This window comes from Pituophis catenifer, unplaced genomic scaffold (genome assembly GCF_029215685.1).
Source record: "Pituophis catenifer annectens isolate HBS135680 unplaced genomic scaffold, rPitCat1.0.hap2 SCAF_1, whole genome shotgun sequence".
In the NCBI taxonomy this organism is placed as follows: Eukaryota; Metazoa; Chordata; class Lepidosauria; order Squamata; family Colubridae; genus Pituophis; species Pituophis catenifer.
In genome coordinates this window covers 346,961,153-346,985,488 of record NW_027256881.1, presented here as the reverse complement: position 1 = coordinate 346,985,488, position 24,336 = coordinate 346,961,153, and the positions used below count along the sequence as shown (strand labels likewise).

At 39.8% G+C, this 24,336-nt stretch overlaps 1 protein-coding gene across 1 annotated transcript in view; it reads left to right on the top strand.

Annotated features, from left to right (window-relative positions):
* Positions 1-17,209: 17,209 nt before the first annotated feature.
* The window catches only part of LOC139312332 (vomeronasal type-2 receptor 116-like), a 45,995-nt gene continuing 38,868 nt past the window's right edge, over positions 17,210-24,336 (top strand). The window contains exon 1 of the mRNA XM_070937044.1: positions 17,210-17,464. Coding sequence (XP_070793145.1) covers positions 17,210-17,464 — 255 coding nt within the window. The remainder of the gene's footprint in view (positions 17,465-24,336) is intronic.

The window sequence follows — 24,336 nt, the reverse complement described above, 5'->3', positions numbered from 1 at the left end:
TTCATTACTTTTAGCATACTGGATCTTCTTCCTCCCTACCTACCTAAGAACCAAAAGGAAGTCCATGGTGGCCATGGAGATTTTCTCCATTTTGGCCTCTGGAGCTGCTCTCTTGGGTTGTATCTTTTTTCCCAAATGCTACATTATTCTACTGAGGCCCGATGTGAATTGCAGAGAAAATACAGTAAGAAACAAGAATATCTAACTAAAGCAAGGAGTTGCCTCAATTTTATTTGTTTTTGTGGCATGTTTAGAATGTGGTAAGATTTCTAATAAATGACAATGTGAAGGAGGAATTTGTCCATGAAAGCATTCCTTATGAAGTTCTGCAGCTGCTTACAATATTCCAGTGGTCAGTTTTTTGTATTTCATGTTTTCAAAGTGTCATTAGTGAGGTCCAGTGCCCTGTATGGAAGGAAAACCTGTTGTCAAAGATGTGTTTATTATTTTGGATATTTCTAAGTTTATATGGCAAAGGAAAAAACCTAAAATTAGATACAAACTACTGCAAGATGCTAAGGAAAGAGGAGGTTTGGGTTTACCAGACCTGAAATTGTATTTTGAGTCATGTTGTCTGGTCTGGTTAAAAGAGTGTTCATGTTCAGTCAGTTTCATCCCTCATGTTCCTTCAGGAGAGCTCTAGATGTCTCTTGATCCTTTTCAGCTCCCTCAATTGAATCCTGGGGCCTGTTGGGAACAATGGACCAAGAGAGGTTTCATGCGAGTGATCCCATCAAAGGCCTCAGTAGCTTTCCTATTCCAGGCAGTGGCCAAGGCCTCAGAAGGACAACGCAGCAGAGCCTGGGGTATAATCCTCAGTTCCATTTGGAACCCCATCAGTCACTAAGAGTGGACTGGTCAAAGAGATCCAGCCTCCCTGCAGAGAGGAGCAGCATAAAAGAATCTCAAAGTCATCAGGCCATTATCTGGCCAGGGCAAAGGGGACAAGTATAGCAACTCCTCAGATCATGTTGGAAGTGATCTGTTTTGAGTTGAGCCAAGAAGGATGGTGGCCATGTTGAAATGCCTCCAAGACCAGCCCCGGGGATGGCAAATGGACATCTCTCAAGACCATAAATCTGGGGAACCCCACAGTCAGCTGTGAAATGCCCTCTAGAGGCCCAGATACGGAGGTTGCTATCTAGCAGGAAGGTTAGTACAGTAGTAATGATCCCAACTTGTCCTGTGAATGAATCCAATGAAGGAAAGATTTTCATATCTGGCAATTTGGGGAATTACACCCCAAAAAACCAAAAGGGACACATGGATGACAATTGCTACCCTTCGGCTACAGCAACAGAAATTTACAAGTTTTGCCAAAAAAATGCAGTTAATATCCTGAGATTGTTCCTCAAATTACATCTCTGCCTTGTGCCACTATTCCCAAGTAGCCCTCCTATTATCTGACCAAACTAGGGCATAAGACAAAATCCATTTTCTGTGCAGGGTTCACTTTCACATAGGTCAACTAGACCGTTTCCCCATGACTCCATCTGCTATGTGAATTACAAGAAGAGACACAAACATGTTTTCCATTCTGCTGTATGAAGAGAAGCTGTTGCTAAGGGGATAGGACAATGGCATTTCCCTGCAATTATCAGAAGAACAGTCATTCTTCAGGTATCCCCTGTGGATTTCCAGACACAAAGATCTTCCAGGATGAAACTTGCTTTAAAAAATATCTCTGAGTTCACCAGATTGGGGGCAGAATGTGTCACCTTAGCCTGTCTTGCAAAGAGCTCACTCCTGGGTTTGAAGAGACTCACATGCCTTTGTTTCTTCTATGGTCATAGCCCAAAGACAGGTAAGAAGGAGCATTGTTTCCTCAAATTTGTCCTGGTGCCATCCAGGTGGCACAGGTGGTGTCTGATCTGCTAAAGTTCCAGTGAGATTTCAAGAACTTCAAATCCGTTTCTGCATAAACCTTGATTTCTCTCCTAGGAGGGAAGGTGGAAAGAATGACCAGACAGGAGTCATGGTACTTCTGATGCTTCTGCTGCTCTTCTGGCTCCTGGCTCCAACTACAGCAAAGAAGCTGCAAACCATCTGTGTGCTCAGGGATTATATCCAGTTAGAGGAAAGTATCTACAGGCCTGGTGATCTCATTATTGGTGGGAATTTGCCCTTGCGAATCATTTTCAAGTCTTCTGGCCTAGATTTTAATACAGTGAATCTTCCATTACGAAATGTGTAAGTTTCAGCTGAAGGAGAAATATGCAGATTAATGTTCTCTTTGCTTTACATTCAGGGACTTTTTTCAAAAAATACTTCTAGTGTTTTGAACGGTCCTGGTGTAGTGCGCATTTTGTGCTTCTCTCAGTAAATTAGGAAGCTCTTCAAATAGGCTGGAATTCTCAATCCCTTCATCAGGAAGATGATAAACAATAAAATGAAGAGGGAAGCTATGTTGGCCTAGTAAAGAAGTCAAATTATAATATTAATCAGAATAGAAGCTTCTGGTAGAAAATTCAAATAAAAGCTCCACACTCTTCAAGTGTTCAGGGGTTACAAAAATCCCTCTCAGTTTTGGAATCAGCATTGCTGATGAATAATGGCCTTCAGTAAAGCTATGAGGTGACTCCCACTGTAGTCCTGTGCTCAGCAATCCTTACCACACCTGAAGAAGCTGCTCCAAGAGGGACCTTAAATAATGATGGTGAAAGGGGAGCAGTTGGAAAGGATTACAACCACTAAAGCAAAGTGAATATGGAAGGAATCGATAGAGAGTATAAAACAGTCCATGGTATCTATTGAAAGGCTTGTCTCCTTTCTCACAAAGTCATCCAAGTTTAGTCAAGGGAAATCCTTTGAAAAAAAAGCCCAACACAACGAAATTTGGAAGTTTCTCCCACCATAAGTCCCCCCAAACAGTGAAGCAAATTCTACAGCCAAGCACAAACTTTCCTGTCATGTTCACCAATGTTTTTTTTTACTACAGTCTCGTATCTAGTAACTACCAGCAGTTCCTTGCATTGATGTTTGCTATCTCTGAGGTCAATAAGGATTTTCTTCTGCTATCCAACATCACCCTTGGCTTCCACATCTACCGTCATTTCCAGAGGGAGGAGATTATTTCCTCAAACAGCCTCTCCATGCTCTCCTCACGAGGCCAAGTGGTTCCAGGTTACAAATGTCACCTGCAGGACACTCTGCTGTCAGTCATTGGTGGTCTCAGTGCCAAGACTTCAATGGAAATGGCCTCCATCTTCAGCATCTTTAAGGTCCCACAGGTAAGAGAGCTCTCTTGGATATACTATGGACTAGACAAATATCAGAAGCACAGACAAAAGCCAAAAATAAAACTAAAAGTATTTTTTGTTGGGGTGGGGAACATAATGACCTTGTGACTCTTAGTTTACTTTTTATTAAACAGTAGCCATCATTTTAGTGCCATTTATTCTCTGTATCAGGTTGTTGGTTTCTTCTCTTGTCTTCTGATGTACCACAACTAATAAAACTGGCTAAGAAGGGAAGAAGATGAAGTTTGGCAGTCAAAGTGAGTCAGCCTGTCTGTGAGGGCCATCAACCAGACAATGGTAACTACTAAAGTCAACATAAAACTTACTATGTCTTTGAAAAAATAATCTCACTTTCTCCAGCTCGGTGTTGGCTTTGAGTTCTCCCAGGGAGAGAGAAGAGTTTATCCTTCCTTCTTCCGGATTAATCCCAAGGAATCTCCTCAGTATGTGGGTTTAGTCCAGCTGCTCCTGTATTTCCAGTGGAACTGGGTTGGTCTTTTTGCCCCTAAAGATGAGAGGGGAGAACGTTTCATCTCAACTCTGATGCCAATGCTCCAGGAGAAGGAGATCTGCCTGGCCTTCACTCTAATGCTGGAATTGGATGATGTTCAAATCAATAACAAGAAGTTTTTTCTTAATTTCCTTACCTTGTCTAAAACAGAAGTGTTTATTCCGTTTGCAGACTCACTTGTTACTCTCACTGTAATAGGGGTGATGTATTCTTTTGAAAACCAGAGGAAAGTATCATTTAGGAAAGTTTATATCTTCACTTCCCATTGGAAACTTGGCATGGAAGAATCTGAATACACATTGCAATATGTAAAGCTTCATCATGGGGTCTTGCACTTTAGGGACCACTCCGGGGATGTCTCAGAATTCAGCCACTTCCTCCTGTCTTTAGACCCCTTGAACCCCCAAGGAGATGTATTTCTCCCTCAATGGTGGGAAAAGGTCTTTGGCTGCAAGATCCATAAATCGGGAAAGATCCCTCCAAAGGGGGAAAAACAATGTACAGGAAAGGAGAATCTGCAGAATCTGCAAAATTACATTTTTGAAACGAGAATGACAGGAGAAAGTTACAATATCTACAATGCTGTTTATGCTCTGGCACACACTTTACATGCAATGTATGGATCCAGAGTTGGACCATCCATGATGAGGCTTGGAAAGAGGATCTCAAATGTCCAGTCATGGCAGGTAATTTCTGGGTCTTTTGACTCAGTCCACAGATGCTTTAATTGGAAGCTCAGCATATGCATTTCTTCAGTTACTGATTCAATGACTGCTTACTTCAATACCAACTCATCTGAGACCATGCCCTTTTTTTAGTTTACCCTTTGTTGTGCCACTCAGTTTGCTGTGTGAAAAGAGCTTCTGATTAACAATGGATGGAAACTAACCAAGGAGAGAATCAACCTAGAACTAAGGAGAAATTTCTTAAGGGAGTGTTTATCTTTAGAAGTCGTGGGTGCCCCATTGCTGGAGCCATTGAAGAAGAGACAGGATAGCCACTTGTCTAAAACTGTAGAGGGTCTGTTGCTTGAGCAGGGGGTTGGACTAGATGACCTCCAATGTCCCTTCCAATACTGTGATTCTGTTTCTATGACAACCACAGCACAGAGCAAGATTCAAAGTGGTCCTAATGGGTTCCTGATCTGAAATTTACCAGAATTTTTTGCATCAAAGGCTAAAATGTTGGACATCTCTGAATAGTGAAGAGACCAACCAGGTGAGATGTTTTCTTCCACATGGCCCAGTAGATCAAACCTGGTTCCTGCCTTCTGCTGCCTTTGTCAATTAGCCAGAGAAAATCAGTGGAATTTTCCATAGTTCTGATAGAAATAATTTATTCACTCCAAACATTCATTTATCAGTCAACAAGACTTTGGAACTATTTCAAAGTGCACATAGCAAAGTATCACAAAAGGAAAATCCTAAAATTAAATTTAGATTGTGGAACTAAAATTCTTGTGTTTTAGTGAAATTGGTATTGGAAAGCATGCCCAGTGATAAAGGGAAAACTTAGTTTCAGAGTAAAATACACTCGATTCTTCAGATCGCCACCAAGAGATGGAACAATGATGTTCCATTTGTACCTCTAGCCCCAATACTCCTATTTCTGAAGGTTTCCTTTTTTTCAGATTCTTCCCTATTTGAGGAATGTGCAGTTCAACAACAGTGCTGGAGATGAAGTCTCCTTCTCAGAAGATGGACTGGGATCTGCTCGTTATGACCTTCTCAACTGGCTTTTCCTCCCCAATCAATCTTTTGTCCCCATGAAGGTTGGGCAAGTAAATCCTGAGGCTCCCCCAGGCCAGGATTTCACCATTAACTCTGGTGGAATTGTCTGGGTGACAAAGGTGAGCTGCAAGGAAATGTTGTAAGTTCACAGAAAGATTCATTCTCTTCTTGCGATGCAGAACATCTTTCTAAGTTGGAAAATATTCAGTTGAGTCAGAAATCATGGCAGTCATTTGGTGAAAAATCTGCTTTGAGATCTGATTTATTTATTTATTTATTTAAGTATACTTTATTAGTTTTATGGTTAAAGACATCAAATCTCTACTAAAATCAGAAGTGCAGTGTTTGTACATATTTATAAAATATACATCAGGTATACTTCACACTTAAATTGCAAGAAATAAGCATACCCTGACATCATGATTTAATCCTATTGTTTAACCATTCGTACCACTTTCCCCATACTACATGGTGTTTTGATTTCTCATCGTTATTTAGCTCATTCGTTAGTTTTGACATTTCTGCACACTCTAACATTTTATTTATTAAAATTTCCTCTGGTGGTATGGTTTTATCTTTCCAAAATTTCGCATAAACTAATCTGGCCGCTGTTGTTATATGAATTATAAGTTGAATTTTATCTTTAGTAAACCCATCCCTGATTATTCCCAAAAGAAATATTTCAGGGGATAAATCTAATTCCTCTTCAATTATTTCCCGTAACCAATTTCAAATTCTAGACCGAAACCTTTTTGTCTTTGAGCGTGTCCACCACATATGATAGAAGGTGCTGACATCCTTACTGCCCTTCCAACACGTTGCTGAAGCATTAGAGAACATTTTCGCTAATCTGGCTGGCGCTAGGTGCCACCTGTGGAGCATCTTATAATGATTTTCCCTGTATGTTGCTGCTTTAGTCACTTTATAATTTCTGTTCCAGGCCTCTTCCCAATCATTAAAAATTAAACTATATCCAATGTTTTTTTCCCAGATACTTAACTGGTTTCTGGCTATATCCTCTGCCCTGTCCTCGTCTAATAGAAGATTGTATATTTTTGCTAACATTTTCTTCTCTACCCCCAGCATAATTTTGTCTAAATTTCTATACTTTGCTTCTATGCCATATTGATCCCTATCCTTCTGGTACCTTGAATTTATCTGTAAATAATTCCACCAGTCTAGGTTAAAGCCGTGGTCTCTCTGTGTGTCCAGGGGTTTAAGATGCCCGTTTTCATCTAATATATCCTTATATATGCCAAATTTTAAAATGTCTCTTCTATTTGGAGAGGTCAGGGTCTCCATAATAGAAAGCCAATTTGGTACCTTGGCGTAGAACCGCTGCCTAATCTCCTCCCACATTTGTATAAGGGTCTCCCTTACTTTATGTTTGTGAAAATAGGATTTTTTCTTATTTCTTGGGTCCCACAAATGGGCGTGCCATCCTTCTTGTAAATCGTGACCTTCTAAGGTCAGAATTCTCCTATTTTGCAATGTGACCCACTCCTTAATCCAAACTAATTTAGCTGCCTTTTGGTAAACTTCCCAATCAGGGAGTCCAAAGCCACCCATGTTTCTTTTCCCTTGCAATATCTTATATGAGATCCTCGCCTACTTTCCCTCCCATAAAAAATTCCTAACACTTTTATTCAAATCTAGAAAGAATTTTTTGTCTAGACTCACTGGTATGCTTTGGTATACAAATATAATTTTGGGGAGGATATTCATCTTAATTGCTGCTATTTTACCCGTGAAAGACAATTTTAGCTTTTTAGATTAGGAAAGAAATTTTTAAAACGCAAGCCTTTGCAGATGATGTGGCTCTAATAACAAAAGACCCATTAGAAACTGGCCCAAAATTACTACAGGAAATACAGTAGTGTAGAGAAGTTGCCGGCTTTAAACTTAATAAAACAAAAACCAAAATAATAGTGAAAAACGTAACAGAAGCATATAAGAAAGAGTTGGAAGAACCTTTAGGTCTCCAGGTAGTGAAGAAAACATAATACTTAGGAATATGGATAACTTCGAGGTATTCATCATTGAGATCTGATTTATATCATTCCACAAAAGTTTAGGCTTGGGATCAACATCTGCTTGAAATGCAGGATGCAATTACACCAAGCAACAGTGATTTCCATGGAACTCAGTTGTATCCTCATGGTTCTTTCTTTTAGAAATGCTGCGGTTCAGTCACAAGCCTTCCTCCTCATGACGAAACCCCAGTTCCAATCTCCAGCATCTATTGATGTCTCAGGAATGCCAGTGGCCTGAATCCCTCAGGAGCTGTTCTATATTTCTGATAGACGGTGGCAATGCATTTCTTTAGAAGAGAATCTGAACATAGAAATAGGAATGGGGAAAAGAATGAATGCAGCATATTCAATCCTTAAGTAATTTCAAATACTTATCTTTTAGACTATCCCTATTGCCAGGTGTGGAAGGAAGAGGTGCCATGCAGGAGAGAGGAGAAGAGTTCCAGAGGGCAAGCAGGTTTGCTGCTACCAATGTGGCCCTTGTCCAGAAGGGACCACTTCTAATCAGACAGGTAGACCAGACTTCAAATTTAAATCTTCCAGAATCAAGGAAGAAATTCATAAAATCAGTATATTTTTGTTATTGTGACCGTTTTTGATAAAATTGACATGCACTGATACTTTTCAATAAAACCTTTCTTTTGATCTAAACTGCCCTGGCCACAGAGGCCACCTTTCTCGATCCCTAGCAAGGATAGTTTGAGGGCACAATTTATCAATCCCCAACTTCCGTTTCTGCTTCTACTTTCACCTCCAATTGGGAAACCACTTTTCGGTCTTTTCCTGAGGAAGTGGGGAATGCAGTCCAAGGTTTTATTTGGTCATTTAGTGCCTGCTTCTTCCAGTATCTCTATCAACGTCTGAGGAAATAGACCTGCCAGAGAAAGAGGAAATCCATCTATTTATGTCTCTTCGATAGGGCAGAAAGGGAGGAATCAACAGCTTTTTAAAAAGTTTTTTATATTTTTATTTTATACATCTCATTCCGTGAATGGTTTGATTCCTGGGTTTCAAATATTTCAATATAAATAATCATAACAACATTTTTCTTAATAATTACAGCCCATTTTCATTTCTAATTTTACTAACATATAATTTCTACTGTTACCTTTCAACTCTAAACCTTCTCATAATTCTATCATACTTCATATCATCTTAATATACTATTAAGATGATATACTACTACTTTTTACTATTTCCTCCCTCATATTTCTACTTCTATTTTAGCCCTTTTTTTTGCCCTTACCCCTATCATTCTAATAATCAAAGACGTGATCTTTCCTTTTTTCATTATTTAATATTCCAGTATATCAATCATGATCTTTCTCTAGCTTTTCATTAATAATCACATTTTTTTAATATACATATTATCTCCAACCATTCATTTCTTATATTCATTATGTTACTACCAGTAGTGGGTTGCTCCCGGTTTGCACCGGATCTATGGAACCGGTAGTAAAACCAGCGGAAGGCTCTGCCCACTGACCCCGACATCATCAAAATGCTTCTGCGCATGTGCAGAAGCTTCTACGCACGAAGCTTCATTTCCTTATGTTGTTCTTTTATAAAATCCTTAATGTCTTGATATGTCAGCTCCATATCCTTATATCCACTTATTTTCATTTTACAGTCAGTCCAATTTTTTAAAAAGTCCAGGGGTTATCCACGTCCCTTCCAATCACTTTTATTTCTTTAAAAGTTTTGTATTTTGAACTTTAAAGTAAATTTGAAGTAAATCCTTATAATCCAACAAAGATACAAATTCCCATAGATGCACAGTTCTCCTCTTAGCAGCAAGTGGCACTCATGATTCAGCTTGGTATTGTCTCTCTGCATAGTGCTGATAATCCAATTTTAATTATTTTAGATTGTAAATCCAATAGGTGGGCGAATGAATAATAATAAAATTTGATAGTCATAAAATATAAACAATTTCCAGATCAAATTCCAGTATATATATTATTTAAAAAATACCTTTTCAATCTCACGTCTTCACTTTGAGAGTTCAATTTTTAAACTTAGTTTTCTTTAAAAAGTTTCTCTTCTTAAATATTAGAGCTTTTATATGTGTGTGTGTGTGTGTGTGTGTGTGCTTATTCCACAGCTAGTAAATAGTTCCAGTATTCTTCCCCCTCATATTTCTTGGGGATATTTTTAAAGAAAATTATTCTTTTGCCCAGTTCACAAGCCACTCACTTTCTCTGCTCCTGCCCAGTCTTGGGTATTCAGGTTGTCTTCAGCTTCAGGACAGCCATGTTTGCTGCCGCTTCTCCCTGTCGTTGGCAGAGTGGGCTTTCCTAGTCAGGGAAGGGAAACGTGACTCCCCTCTATCTGCTAGGCTGTCCCCCTTTGCTTCACCACCCCTCCAGGGAGGCTATGGTCCCGATTTGAACCCTCCAATAACGAGAGGTCGGAGCTGACCTCAAAGCTTGCGGATCAGGCTTCTGAAGGCACCGGAAGTACAACTGGAAGTCAGGAATGAACAGATTTGAAGTACAAAGTAGAGATGTTAAGGCAGGAATAATGTACTCAAAACAAAACAGCAACATTTCTGGATAATGGATCTGCCGTTCACTTTGTGTTCAATTATAAAATGGCGGAAAAAACAAGCACGAATCTGAGACTGAAAGCCACATTACTCATGGAAGTGCACAGTGAATGGATAGCTGGAACTGAATAAATCCTTGTCTCTGGCTAATCTATCCCCAGGATCATCATAAACGAAGGATGATTTGCTCTTTTTGATGCCCCATAAATAGCACAGGGGATTGTTTCATTACTCCTTTTGTAGGAGGGTCAACAGCAGGAAGGCAACACACATATCACTTTTGCAGGAGGGAAAATGTTCATTGTAGTTGCTCAAGAAATCCTTAGACAAAGACTTTTGATTTCAGATGCAGCTCACTGTGACCCCTGCCCAGAAGACCAATTTCCCAACAAGGACAAGGACCATTGCATTGCCAAGAAGATCCACTTCCTTGCCTATCAAGACAGCCTGGGATACACTTTAGTTTTTCTTGCTTTTTTCCTCTCTGTGATTACTTCTGCAGTTCTGGTGATTTTCTATAAACATCATAACACACCGATTGTCAAGGCCAACAACCGAGATCTCACTTACATCCTCCTGGTCTCCCTCCTGTTCTGCTTCCTCTGCTCCTTCCTCTTCATTGGTCAACCAGGGAAGCTTACCTGTCTCTTCCAACAACCTGCCTTTGCCATTCTCTTTGCCCTTGCAGTTTCCTCTGTGTTGGCAAAAACTGTCATGGTGGTTCTGGCCTTCATGGCCACCAAACCAGGGAACAAGACAAGGAAACTCTTAGGAAAACCACTGAGCAACTCCATTGTCCTAGCCTGTCCCCTGATCCAAGCAGTCCTTTGTGCCACCTGGTTGGGAATGTCTCCTCCGTTTCTTAACTTGGACTTCCACTCCTTGTTTGGAGAGATCATCTTGGAATGTAAGCAAGGCTCAGCTGTAATGTTTTACGGTGTCCTCTCTTATCTAGGACTTTTGGCCCTAGTCAGTTTCACAGTGGCATTTCTAGCTAGGAAATTGCCTGATAGTTTTAATGAAGCCAAGTTCATTACTTTTAGCATGCTGGTCTTTTGCAGTGTTTGGATCTCCTTCCTCCCTACCTATCTGAGCACCAAAGGGAAGTCCATGGTGGCTGTGGAGATCTTCTCCATCTTGGCCTCTGGAGCTGCTGTCTTGGCTTGTATCTTTTCCCCCAAATGCTACATTATTCTGCTGAGGCCGGATCTGAATTGTAGAGAAAATATAGTAAGAAACAAGAATTTCTAACTAAAGCAAGGATTGGCCTCATTTTTATCTCTCTTTGTGGTGTGTTTAGAATGTGATAAGATTTCTAACAAATAATGACGTGAAGGCGGAATTTGTCCATAAAAGAATTCCTTATCAAGTTCTGCAACTGCTTACAATATTCCGGTGGTCAGTTTTTTGTTTTTCATGTTTTCAAAGTGTCGTTAGTCCTGTAAGGAAGGAAAACTTGTTGTCAAAGATGTGTTTATTATTTTGGATATTTCTAAGTTCATATGGCAAAGGAGAAAAACAAGAATTAGATACAAATTACTGCAAGATGCTAAGGAAAAAGGGGGTTTGGGTTTACCAGATCTGAAATTGTATTTTGAGGCAAGTTATTTGGCCTGGTTAAAAGAGTGGGTGAATAAGAGTCTACTTGAATTAGAGGGCCATGAATTAAGATTTGGGTGGCATGGTTATTTATGGTATGATAAAGTTAAACTTAATGTTGATTTTAATAATCACTAGACGTGCCATACTAAGAGTTTGGAATAAATATAAAACAAGGTTCTATACAAAGTTGCCTCTTTGGGTGTCCCCCCAAGAAGCTTTTTTAAGAAAAGAAATGGTGGCGAAGTCAGACTGGTGGACGTATGGTAAAATATTATCTTTCAACTCTGGTGAAGATATATTAAAGTTGAGGGAAGAACTTGAATTAGAAGGTTATGTTTGCCATTGGTTTACATATCAAGAACTGAAAGAAAAGTTTAAATCAAATAAAAAGAGTTGTGAGTTTGATTTTGCTAAGAATGAATTGGAAATCTTACTGTGCTGTAGTGATATTATTACTAAGATATATAAAATGTTATTGAATTTGAATATGAAAAGGGAACATATAAAACATTGTATGATTCAGTGGGCAAGGAATTTTGGATATAATGTGATGCTTGAAAATGGGAAAATATGTGGATGAAAGGTTTAAAATTTACACTAAAGTATAATTTAAAAGAATTTTTTATAAGATGACGTATCACTGGCATTTAACACCGGATAAATTATCCAGAATGTATAAAGGTATTTCAAATGAATGTTGGAAGTGTAAAAGAAATAAGGAACTTTTTACCATTTATGGTGGACATAGCAAGGAAAATTTGGAGTAAGATTCATATTATAATACAGAATATTCTTCAAATGAAAATAAAAATGAAACCAGAAACTTTTCCTTTGGGTTTAATGGAAAAAGACTTGGAGAAAAATTTTGATCTTATATATGTTGACAGTAGGAAGACTATTATGCGCACAAAAATGGAAGGGCCCTTAGATTCCCACTATGGATGAATGGCTACAGAAGCTGATGGTGTTGGCAGAAGGAAAGAAGTATATTCTTTCCTTTAACCAAATTGATCATTTTGGTTAAAGGAAAGAATATAAGTACCTTTATTTCCACATGGAAACCACTTCTGAATTTTGTTGTTGAGGTGGAAAAAAATGAAACTTTGATTTTGGGTTTTACCGATTCGATTGGCTAGAAATGGCTATCTTATATTATTATGGAAAAACAAAGTTGTGGTTTGATGTTAATGCTTTTTTTTTTTTTACTTCCACAGAGGGAGTCAGAAGTCAATGTATTTTGTCTTATAACTTAATAAAAAATGTTAAACTGCAAAAATATCTGTTTATTGTTTCAAAGAGGATGCCATGGAGGACTTTCAGTGTGATAACCCAAAACCTTGAGTTGGACACGGATGTAAAGCAGAAACCAATGCAGCTTGTAAAACAGGGCTATTACATGGGCCATACTAGGGGTAGTTAACATTGTCCACCCTGCATTATTCAGCACCAGCTGTAGCTTCCAAATGCTCTTCAAAGGTAGCCCTATGTAGAGCACACTGTATGAATTCAAATGCAAGATAACCAGGGCATGAGTGACTGAGAACAGGGAATCACGATCAGAGAACAGGGAAGCAGCTGGGACTCCCCTCCCACACCTTAACCCAGCTCCAGAGCTGACCCACATGCCCTGCACTCATGTATTTCGGGGGCCCTGCAGCCAGGCCACTCCCGCTTTGCTTCCTGCCTCGCCTTGCAGCAGTGGCACCACCACCAGCAGCAGCCAGGATCAGGAGGCAAACAGGCCCTGGCATCCCCTCAGGGAAGTGGGGCTGAGCAGTAGAGTCCCGGTGCCCTGGGAACTCAAATGTCGGGTCCTTGCTGCCCAGGGCCCAGGGCAGCCCATGTCCTGCTGCAATCCAGGAAATGCCCATGTGGCCTGAGAGGATCGATGAAGCTTTGCCAGTGGATCAGGGCCTGGCGCTTACCCTGGTCCCACCCCCAACATGAGGGATGTTGAGCACCCATGCCCCCACCGGCCATGCCCACCCAGGCAGCTGCAACCACCCAGTCACCACCACCCCGGCCCCCCAAGGGCAACAACAAACCTGATCTGACCCTCAATGAAGTGGAGTTTGACACCTCTGCTCTAGCTCATGTTCAGTCAGCTTCATCCCTCATGTTCCTTCAGCAGAGCTCTGGATGTCTCTTGACTCTTTTCAGATCCCTGAATTGAATCATGGGCAATGCTGGGAACAATGGACCAAGAGAGGCTGCATGCAAGTGATCCTATCCAAGGCCTCAGTAGCTTTCCTACACAACACCATCTATCAATAAACAATTATCACACTCACTATTTTTTTATGCATAAAAAAATTAGCAACTTACCCAAAATTAGGTGAAGGAACCAGGCAGGCAGGCAGATCCAGTTGCTCTCAGCAGGCCGGTGAGATGGATGCAGCTGTGTGGGATGCAGGCAAAGCAATGCAAGCGATCAGCCGCTCGGGATTCGGGAGTCGCTCGTGAAGGTAAGCTGGAGGCTGGTGACGGTGGGTTAGTTAGCTAGGCTCTCCTGGAATGGAGCTGAGGTTGCTTAACCAGGCAGGCAAACCCACCTCTCAAGGGTGAATTCATGCTGGGTGCATCTCAACTATAGGCTTCTTCCCCAAAACAGAAGACTTTTTGCCTCCAGCCTTCCACCACTCTTGCCTCTATCCTCTCTGTAGCTCATGTGGGTGTTGAGATTCTCCACAGCTAAATTTCATTCTGTTTAACAAACTTAGGAGGAATGACAGAACCTGGACATAGAGTCAAAAGAGGAATTAGCCTAGAGGATCTATGAAGCCACAAAAGTCCAATCCCTCAGGAATTCCATTGACCCTTATCTAACACCAAGATAGCGCTAACCATTCATTGAGTGGGTTCCTGTTTGCATGACTAGTAATCAATCAGTCTTATTCTAATGTCATATGTGGTTTCAATGCTTTGCATGTGACACAACATTTACAAAGACCTTTCTTGACATAGCTACCATACTGTTCTTTGAGCAGAAACTAATAGTCCAGGAAGACCCTAGACCAGAGGTGGGCAACTATGGCCCTTTTATGACTTGTGGACTTCAATTCCCAAAATTCCGGAGCTAACATGGCTGGCTCAGGAATTCTGGGAGTTGAAGTCCACAGGTCATAAAGGGGCCATATTTGCCCACCCCTGCACTAATGCAAAACCTTGATAGCACTGCTTGGTCAATCATTGATTGAACTGAATATCATCAGCATATGATGATACCGGATCTCAAACTGAGAAGGCTGTTCAGATGCACCCTGAAAGTCAATGGATTTGGCTCAATCTCTCTCCTGCGACCAACACCCAATGGAACCACCTTCAGATGAAGGAGAGACTCACATAACAGTATGCACCCATGCCGTTTACCCCAATTTCTAATTTCATCCCCCTGTCAAGTCTTTGTTAAAACTGGTTATTCCATCCAAGCATTGGCATGACTGCTCACAGCTACAAGGGTACAACCGATTCTCATGTGCCACCAAACCACATTAGCACTCATACTAGCTGACCAACTATGGCACAGGCCAAACTCTCTCTGGTCAGTTTCATGGAGGTCAAATTCACAACTTCACCAACTTCCATCTGCTCTGTGCATTACAAGAAACACAAACATGTTTTTCCATTCTGGTGAATAAAAAATTATGGCTACTCAGGTAGAACAATTGCTTTTCCTTGCAATTATCTGAAGTACAGTAATTCTTAGTGTGTCCCCTGTGGTTTCCAAGATTCAAAAGCTACCAAGATAAAACCTGCTTTAAAAATATCTCTGGGGGCAGAACATATCCCCTTAGCCTGCCTTGCAAAGAGCTCACTCCTGGGTTTGAAGAGACTCAAATGCCTTTGTTTCCTCTATAGTCACAGCCCAAACACAGGTAAGAGGAAGCATTGTTGATATAAATTTGTCCTGGTGCCATCCAGGTGGCACAAGTGGTCTCTGATCTGCTAAAGTTCCAGTGAGATTTCAGGAGAAACCTTCAAATCAGTTTCTGCATAAACCTTGATTTCTGTTCTAGGAGGGAAGCAGACAAGAATGACTGGCAGGAGTCATGCTACTTCTGATGCTGATGCTCTTCTGGCTCCAGGCTCCAACTACAGCAAAGAGGCTGCAAACCATATGTGTGCTCCAGGATTATATTGACTTGGATGAAAACTACTATAAGCCTGGTGATCTCATTATTGGTGGGAATTTGCCCTTGAGAGCCAATTTAAAGTCTCCTTTCTTTGATTTTAATACTTTGGAGCTTGATTTAGTAAATAAGTAAGTTTCAGCTGAAGAGGATACATGCAGATAAATCGTTTCTTTGCTTTACATTCAGGGAATTTTTTCTTCCAGTGTTCAGGAGTTACAAAAATCCCTCTTCGTTTTGGAATCAGTATTGCTCATGTATTCAGTAAATCTATGAGGTTACCCCCACTCTAGTCCTGTGCTCAGCAATCTTTACCACACCTGAAGAAGCTGCTCCAAGAGAGACCTTAAATAACTACGGTGAAAGGGGAGCAGTTGGAAAGGATTCTAGACACTGGAGCAAAGTGAATATATCTATAACTGTCTGATTTGGTTCTGCAACCCAACAAGACAGACACAGACTTCAGAAGATAATTAGAACTGCAGAAAAACAATTGCTACCAAGCTGCCTTCCATTGAGGACCTGTGTACTGCACGAGTCAAAAAGAGGGCTGTGAAAATATTGACAGACCCCTCACATCCTGGACATATTGTTTCAACTCCTACCCTCAAAATGATGCTGTAGAGCACTGCACTCTAGACACAACTAGACACAAGAACAGTTTTTCCCCAAATGCCATGTTATCAGAGCTTCATCACTTGAGACTTTCAAGAAGAGATTGCCATTTGTCAGGAATGGTGTAGGGTCTCCTGCTAGAGTGGGAGGGGGGGTTGGACTAGATGATCTATAAAGTCCCTTCCCACTCTGTTAAATCTGCCATCACCCTGCTAAACAAATAATTCCCTCAACACTGTCAAGCTATTCACTAAGTCTGCATTACTATTAATCTTCTCATCATTCCTACCACCCATCTCCTCCCACTTATGACTGTATGACTGTAACCTTGTGGCCTTATGATTCATATTGACTGTTTCCTAATATGATTTGATTGCTAATTTGTTCCCTATGACTATCATTAAGTGTTGTAGCTTTTGATTCTTGAAGAATGTATATTTTCTTTTATGTACACTGAGAGCATATGCACCAAAGACAAATTCCTTGTGTGTCCAATCACACTTGACCAATAAAGAATTCTAGTCCATTCTATTCTAATGTGGCAGGGATGATAGAGAGTATAAAACAGTCCATGATATCTATGGAAAAGCTTTCTTCTTTCTCACAAAATCATCCAGGTTTAGCCAAAGGAAATCCTTTGAAAAAAACCCAACCCAATGAAATTTGGGAGTTTCTGCCCCAAAAGTCCCCCCAAACAGTGAAGCAAATTTTACAGACATGCACAAGCTTTCCTGTAATATTTGCCAATGTTTTGCTCACTACAGACCCATCACCAGTTACTACCAGCAGTTCCTTGCATTGATGTTTGCTGTCTCCGAGGTCAATAAGGATTTTCTTCTGCTCCCCAACATCACCCTTGGCTTCCACATCCATGGCCATTCCCAGAGGGAGATTGAGATTTCCTTAAACAGCCTCTCCATGCTCTCCTCACGAGGCCAGGTGGTTCCAGGGTACAAATGTCACCTGCAGGACTCTCTACTGTCCATCATTGGTGGTCTCAGTGCCAAGTCCTCAAGGCTGATGGCCTCCATCTTCAGTGTCTTTAAGGTCCCGCAGGTAAGAGAGCTCCACTGGATCCAGTATGGAATAGACAAAGATCAGAAGTAAACAGAAGCCAAAGATGAAACTAAAATTAGTTTTGGGGTTTTTTTGGGGGGGGAGGGGAATTAATGAACTTGTGACCCTTAGATTATTCTTTATTAAAGGGTAGCCATCATTTTAGTGCCATTTATTCTCTGTATCAGGTTGTTGGTTTTTTCTCTTGTCTTTTGATGTACCACAACCAATAAAAATGGCTAAGAAGGGAAGAAGATGAAGTTTGCCATTCAAAGTGAGTCAGCCTGACTGGAGGCCCATCAAGCACACAATGGTCACTACTAAAGTCACCAGAAAACTTTTACTTTGTCTTTGAAAAAAGAATCTCTTAAGACCGTCTTAACAAGTACAAACTCTGCTGCCACTTATCACTCTAGCCTGTCAGTCAGTTTGCCGCTTTCAATGGAGCCTCCCATGCTCCCTCTCGTCGGCTTTCCCTCATACACACACCTCTCCAAGTAATCCGATCCCAACACAGGCTCCTCCGCTTCACGTCTCTCTGTGTTGTGGGCAAATCTTCTTCCACTGGGTGCGAGCCTGGCTTCGGGGCTACCATCTGGAGCCCTCTTCCTCCGCTGGCATCCCGGGGGGGGGGATTTCCCTTCACAAATCCAGCCGATCGCAATTCAGCAGGCTTGCTAGGGCTTCCCCTCTACTGCACCCTCCCCAATGAGGTGACCAGTGGCCAATTCACGCCACTCAGCGGATAAAATCCAGCCAAGGAATCAGGAGCGATCCATCTTGGCTGTAGCCACCAGTGACGTCACACCCGGAAGTCTCGGAATGTATGGTTTTTATTGTTATGTATAATCAATGTTTTTGTCTTATGTTGATTTTAACTTGGAAAATTTAATAAAATTTATTTTATAAAAAGAAAAAAGAATCTCTTTTTCTCCAGCTCGGTGTTGGCTTTGAGTTCTCTCAGGGAGAGAGAAGAGTTTATCCTTCCTTCTTCTCGATTAATCCCAAGGAATCTCCTCAGTATGTGGGTTTAATCCAGCTGCTCTTGCACTTCCAGTGGAACTGGGTTGGTCTTTTTGCCCCTGAAGATGACAGGGGAGAACGTTTCATCTCAACTCTAACGCCAATGCTCCAGGAGAAGGAGATCTGCCTGGCCTTCACTCTAATGCTGGAATTGGATAATGTTCTAATCACTCTGAAGAAGTTAATTTTCAATTTCCCTACTTTGTCTAAAACAGAAGTGTTTATTATGTTTGCAGACTCAGCAGTTACTCTCAGTGTAGCAGGGGCAATGCATTATTTTGAAAAAATCAGAAAGGCATCAATAAGGAAAGTTTGTATCCTCACTGCCCATTGGAAAATTGGTGAGAAAGAATCAGAACAAACATTGCGATATATAAAGATTTTTCATGGAGTCTTGCATTTCAGGGACCACTCCGGGGATGTCTCTGAATTCAGCCACTTCCTCCTGTCTTTAGACCCCTTGAACCCCCAAGGAGATGTCTTTCTCCCTCCATGGTGGGAATTTGTCTTTGGCTGCAAGATCCATAAATCAGGAAAGATCCCTCCAAAGGGAGAAAAACAATGTACAGGAAAGGAGAATCTGCAGAATGTGCCCAATTACACTATTGAAAAAAGAATGACAGGTGACAGTTACAATATCTACAATGCTGTTTATGCTTTGGTACATGTTTTACATGCAATGCATGGATCCAGAGTTCAACCAACCATGATGAGGCTTGGAAAGAGGATCTCAAATGTCCAGTCATGGCAGGTAATTTCTGTGGCTTTTGACTTAGATCAGAAGCTCCTCATATGAATTTCTTCAGTTCCTGATTCAATGTCTGCATATCAAGTTATTTGAGACCCTACCCTTCTTTTTAGTTTACCATTTCTTGTGCTACTCAGCTTGCTATGTGAAAACAGCTTCTGATGAATCATGGATGGAAACTAACCAAGGAGAGAAGCAACCTAGAACTTAGGAGAAATTTCTTAAGGAACGGTTTATCTTTATAGGTCGTGGGTGCCCCGTTGCTGGAGTCATTGAAGAAGAGACAGGATAGCCACTTGTCTAAAACTGTAGAGGGTCTGTTGCTTGAGCAGGGGGTTGGACTAGAAGACCTCCAATGTCCCTCCCAATACTATGATTCTGTTTCTATGACAACCACAGCACAGAGCAAGATTTCAAAGGGGTCCTAATGGGTTCCTGGTCTGAAATTCACCAGAATTTCCTACATCAAAGCCTAAAACGTTGCACCTCTCTGAATAGTGAACTGACCAACCAGGTCAAATGCTTCCTTCCACATGGCCCAGTAGATCAAACCTGGTTCCTGCCTTCTGGTGCCTTTGTCAATTAGCCAGAGAAAATCAGTGGAATTTTCCATGGTTTTGAGAGAAATGATTTATTCATTTCAAACATTCATTTATCAGTTAGCAAGACCGAGGGCCAGAGTAACCAATTGAAAGTGCACGTAGCCAAGTATCACAAGAGAAGATCCTAAGATTAAATATAGATTGTGGAACTAAAATTCTTCTGTTTTGGTGAAATTGGAATCGGAAACCATGCCCAGTGATAAAGAGAAAAGTTTTAGTTTCAGAGGTAAATACACCTGATTCCACCAAGAGATGGAACTAGCTTCTCATCTTCTCAAGATGGCCATTATGTGATGATAGAAGCTAGGCTGGGGTCACCCTTTTTGAAGATAGGAAAGACTGTGGCTAGTGACCATAGCTTGGGCAAGGAGCTGGTCCAGAAAGATTTTTCATAGATTATGCTTAGAGGCTCAGTGGAAAGCTTTTTAAAGAATTAGGCACATAATCCATCAGGTCCAATAGATAGAGATGGTTTTAGGCTGCACAGTGCCTTTTCAACATTATCATCTGCAAAATCAATATGTAGTAGATCATTGCAATTAGTTGTGGTACGAATAGGAAATGTGGGACTTGAGCCATTGCCTTTTAGGGGTGGGATGGATCTCGAGTCTTGCTGTTTACCAAATTATAGAAGGTGCGGGTAGATTTTGTGTGTAGAAGGTTTTCCTCTTGTTTACTGTGGTAATTGATGCATTCTGTCTTTATCTGGCAGCATAAGATTTTGTAGCAGCTTTTAAAGTTAGCAATATAGCCAGTTTTTTTTTTTTTTCGCGAAAGGGATTATTTTTTTGATTTAAGATTCCTTATTGTTATGGGTGATTTGTTTTTTTCTGGTTTTGGGGTAATTAGTGGTACCTATAGTTTAATGACACTTTTGATTTCAAGCAAAAAAATGTTATAATGGTCTTCAGCAGTATTACAACCAGGGAACAGAATTTGTCAATCAAGAGGTGAGAGGTCAGTGTCTATGAGATCATAGTTGGATTTTTTTAAAGTTATAATTGGGGATCCCATCATTATGATATTCTTTGTAAGGATGTATATTGAGACAAAAGTCAGTCATGCTGTGGTCACTGTTGGAAAAGGATTCTTTTATTTGTAGACCACAAATTGAGTTTAAACTTTTGCAGAAGATGAGATCAAGGCAGTTGTTGAGTCTGGTGTTGTTAGATACTAGTTGATCTAGTCCCAGATTAGTAACAGAATTGTACTGGGTTGCATGTATGGGTTCAGTTGTACATTCGTTTATGGTCCAATTAATAAGCAGTAGATTGAGGTCACCAAGAAAGATGAGAGGGTGTGTGACCACCTTAGTAGTGAAATTAGCTGGTTCACATGTACAAGGTCGTAATCAGGGGTTCTGTAACATAGTAAGAAGCTAAACATTTTTTGTGCTACTCAGTTTGCTGTGTGAAAACAGCTTCTGATTAATAATGGATGTAAACTAACCAAAGAGAGAAGCAACCTTGAACTAAGGAGAAATTTCTTAAGGAACGGTTTACCTTTAGAAGTCATTGGGGGGGGAGGGGGCGGCATTGCTGGAGTCATTTAAGAAGAGACCGGATATGATAAAGAAGAAAATACCCAAATCATGGACTAAGGTGTATATTACTTTGATACATAAGGAAGATGCAGACCCACAACAAATCAAAAATTCCCTGCTAAATTCAGATTATAAAATTTTTGCTTCAATATTGGCAGAAAGGCTCAAGAGATATCTGACCAAGTTTATACATGCAGACCAGAATAGATTTCTCCCCAAAAGACAAATTAGAGATAATATAAGAATAATTCTGGACACATTAGAATATTATGAAGCACATCCGGAAAAGCAGATGGCTTTGATATTTTTAGATGCACAAAAAGCTTTTGACAATGTTAACTGGCGATTTATGATACTTCAAATGGAAGAGATGGGCTTTGGTAGGAAATTCTTTTCAGGCAATTGAAGGTATATATTTTAAACAGATGGTAAAAGTAATGATAAATGGTGAATTGACTGATTCTATCGAAATAGAAAAAGGTATTAGACAAGGATGTCCACTGTCCCCATTGTTGTTTATATTGACTTTAGAAATTTTAAATAGAAATATCAGAGAAGATAAAGAGATAAAAGGTATGAAAATACGAAAAGAAGAATATAAATTACAAGCTTTTGCAGATGACCTGGTCTTTATTATTGAAGAACCACTAATAACAATAAATAAACTGACAGAAACTATTGGAGAGTTTGGGAAAGTAGCTGGCTTGAAAATTAATAAAGACAAAACAAAGATAATGACTAAAAATATGTTGAAAATGCAAAAAGAGGAATTGACGGAGTTTTCAAAGATGCAGCTCACAAACAAGGCAAAATATTTGGGGATATATTTGACAGCAAGGTGTAGCATGTTTAAAGAAAATAATTATAATAAGCTCAAACAACAAGGAATTTTTTGTAGATTTGAATAAAATGATATTGAAATATATTTGGCAGAGAAAGAAGGCGAGAATAAAGTTAAAGTTGTTACAAGATGCTAAAATGAGGGGTGGTTTTGTCCTGCCTAATTTTGAACTATATTATCAAGCAACAAGTTTAATGTGGATTAAAGAATGGATAACTTTAAGAAATACTAGATTATTGAATTTGGAGGGACATGATTTGTTGTTGGGATGGCATGCCTTTTTATGGTATAAAGGAACCAAAATACAGGGGTATTTTAGAAGACATCAGATACGCGAAGCTTTGTGGTTGAATTGGGAGAAGGTTAAAAAACATCATCATTTGAAGATTCCAGTCTGAGTATCTACAATTGAAGCTTTTTCATATCCAGTAATATTTAAAGGGGAACAAATTGTTCGATATAGTGAGTTATTGGATGAAAAGGATGAACTTAAGTTAAAGCAAGATTTAGAAGATCAGGGATGTAAAATGGATTGGTTTTCATATATTTTCTAGCTATCGAGAAGATCTCAAACAAGAAGGTTTTTATAATGGTTTTGACTAATTTAGATAAGATATTAATAGGTTCTGATGACTATGTAATTAAAAAGTTATATGGATATTTGTTAGAGGTAAAATTGGAAGAAGAACAAGTTAAAGAATCAATGATAGCGTGGGGGGAAAATTTTGGTTATGGTATCAATTTAGAGAAATGGCAAAAATTGTGGTCGCATAATTATAAAATGACATTGTCTACAGCATATAAGGAGAATTTGTATAAGATGTTTTACAGGTGGCATCTACCCCCGACGAGGATAGCCAAGAATAAATCGGAGAAATGTTGGAAGTGTCATCAGACCCCAGGATCATATTACCATATGTGGTGGACATGCGTAGAAACAAGGAGATATTGGACTAAGATACACATATATGTGTATATGTGGTTGAAAAAAATGATAAAAAGACACATTGATTTTAAACCAGAGACATTTTTATTAGGGATCTTACCAGAGATATTCAATAAAGAATTGCAATATTTGATTGTGAATATTTTAACAGCGGCTAGAATTGTATTTGCTAAAATCTGGAAAGGAGAGAAGATAATTACTGATGAAGAAATTATTAAGAAAATGCTGGACTGTGCTGAAATGAGTAAACTGACATTTGAAATAAGAGAACAGGAAGATAAACAATATTATTTGATATGGGAGTTATTTTATCAATGGATAGACAATAAAACATGGAGATGAAATATGATATATGAAACGAAATTAAGATAAAATGTGTAAACACTTGTTTTCTTTTAGGGGGAAAGGACATTTGTCATATATTGATATTTTGAAGATTTTGGGAGCACAAAAGGATTTTAACCGACCCAAACACTGTCTGTAACTGTTTGAAAGGATGATGTTTTTATATTGTTTTTGTTTGAAAATTAAAAAAAAAATCTTAAAAAAAAAAGAAAGAAGAGACAGGATAGCCACTTGTCTAAAACTGTAGAGGGTCTGAGAAGGGGGTTAGACTAGAAGACCTCCAATGTCCCTTCCAATACTGTGATTCTATTTCTATGACAACCACAGCACAGAGCAAGATTCAAAGGGGTCCTGAGGGGTTCCTGGTCTGAAATTCACCAGAATTTTCTGCATCAAAGCCTAAAATGTTGGACCTCTCTGGATAGTGAAGAGTCCAACTGGGTTGGATGCTTCCTTCCACGTGGCCCAGTAGATCAAACCTTCATTTTGTTCCTGCATTCTGCTGCCTTTGACAATGATCCAGAAAATCAGTGGAATTTTCCATGCTTCTGATGGAAATAATTTATTCATTTCAAACATTCATTTATCAAATAACAAGACCGTGGGCCAGAGTAACTGTCTGAAAGGGCATGTAGGCAAGTATCACAAGAGAAAATCCTAAAATTAAATTTAGATTGTGGAACTAAAATTCTTCTGTTTTGGTGAAATTGCAGTGGGAAACCGCACCCAATGATAAAGAGAAAACTTAGTTTCAGAGTTAAATACACCTGATTCCTTAGATTGCCACCAAGAGATGGTAGTAGCTCCTCAGACATGAACACATC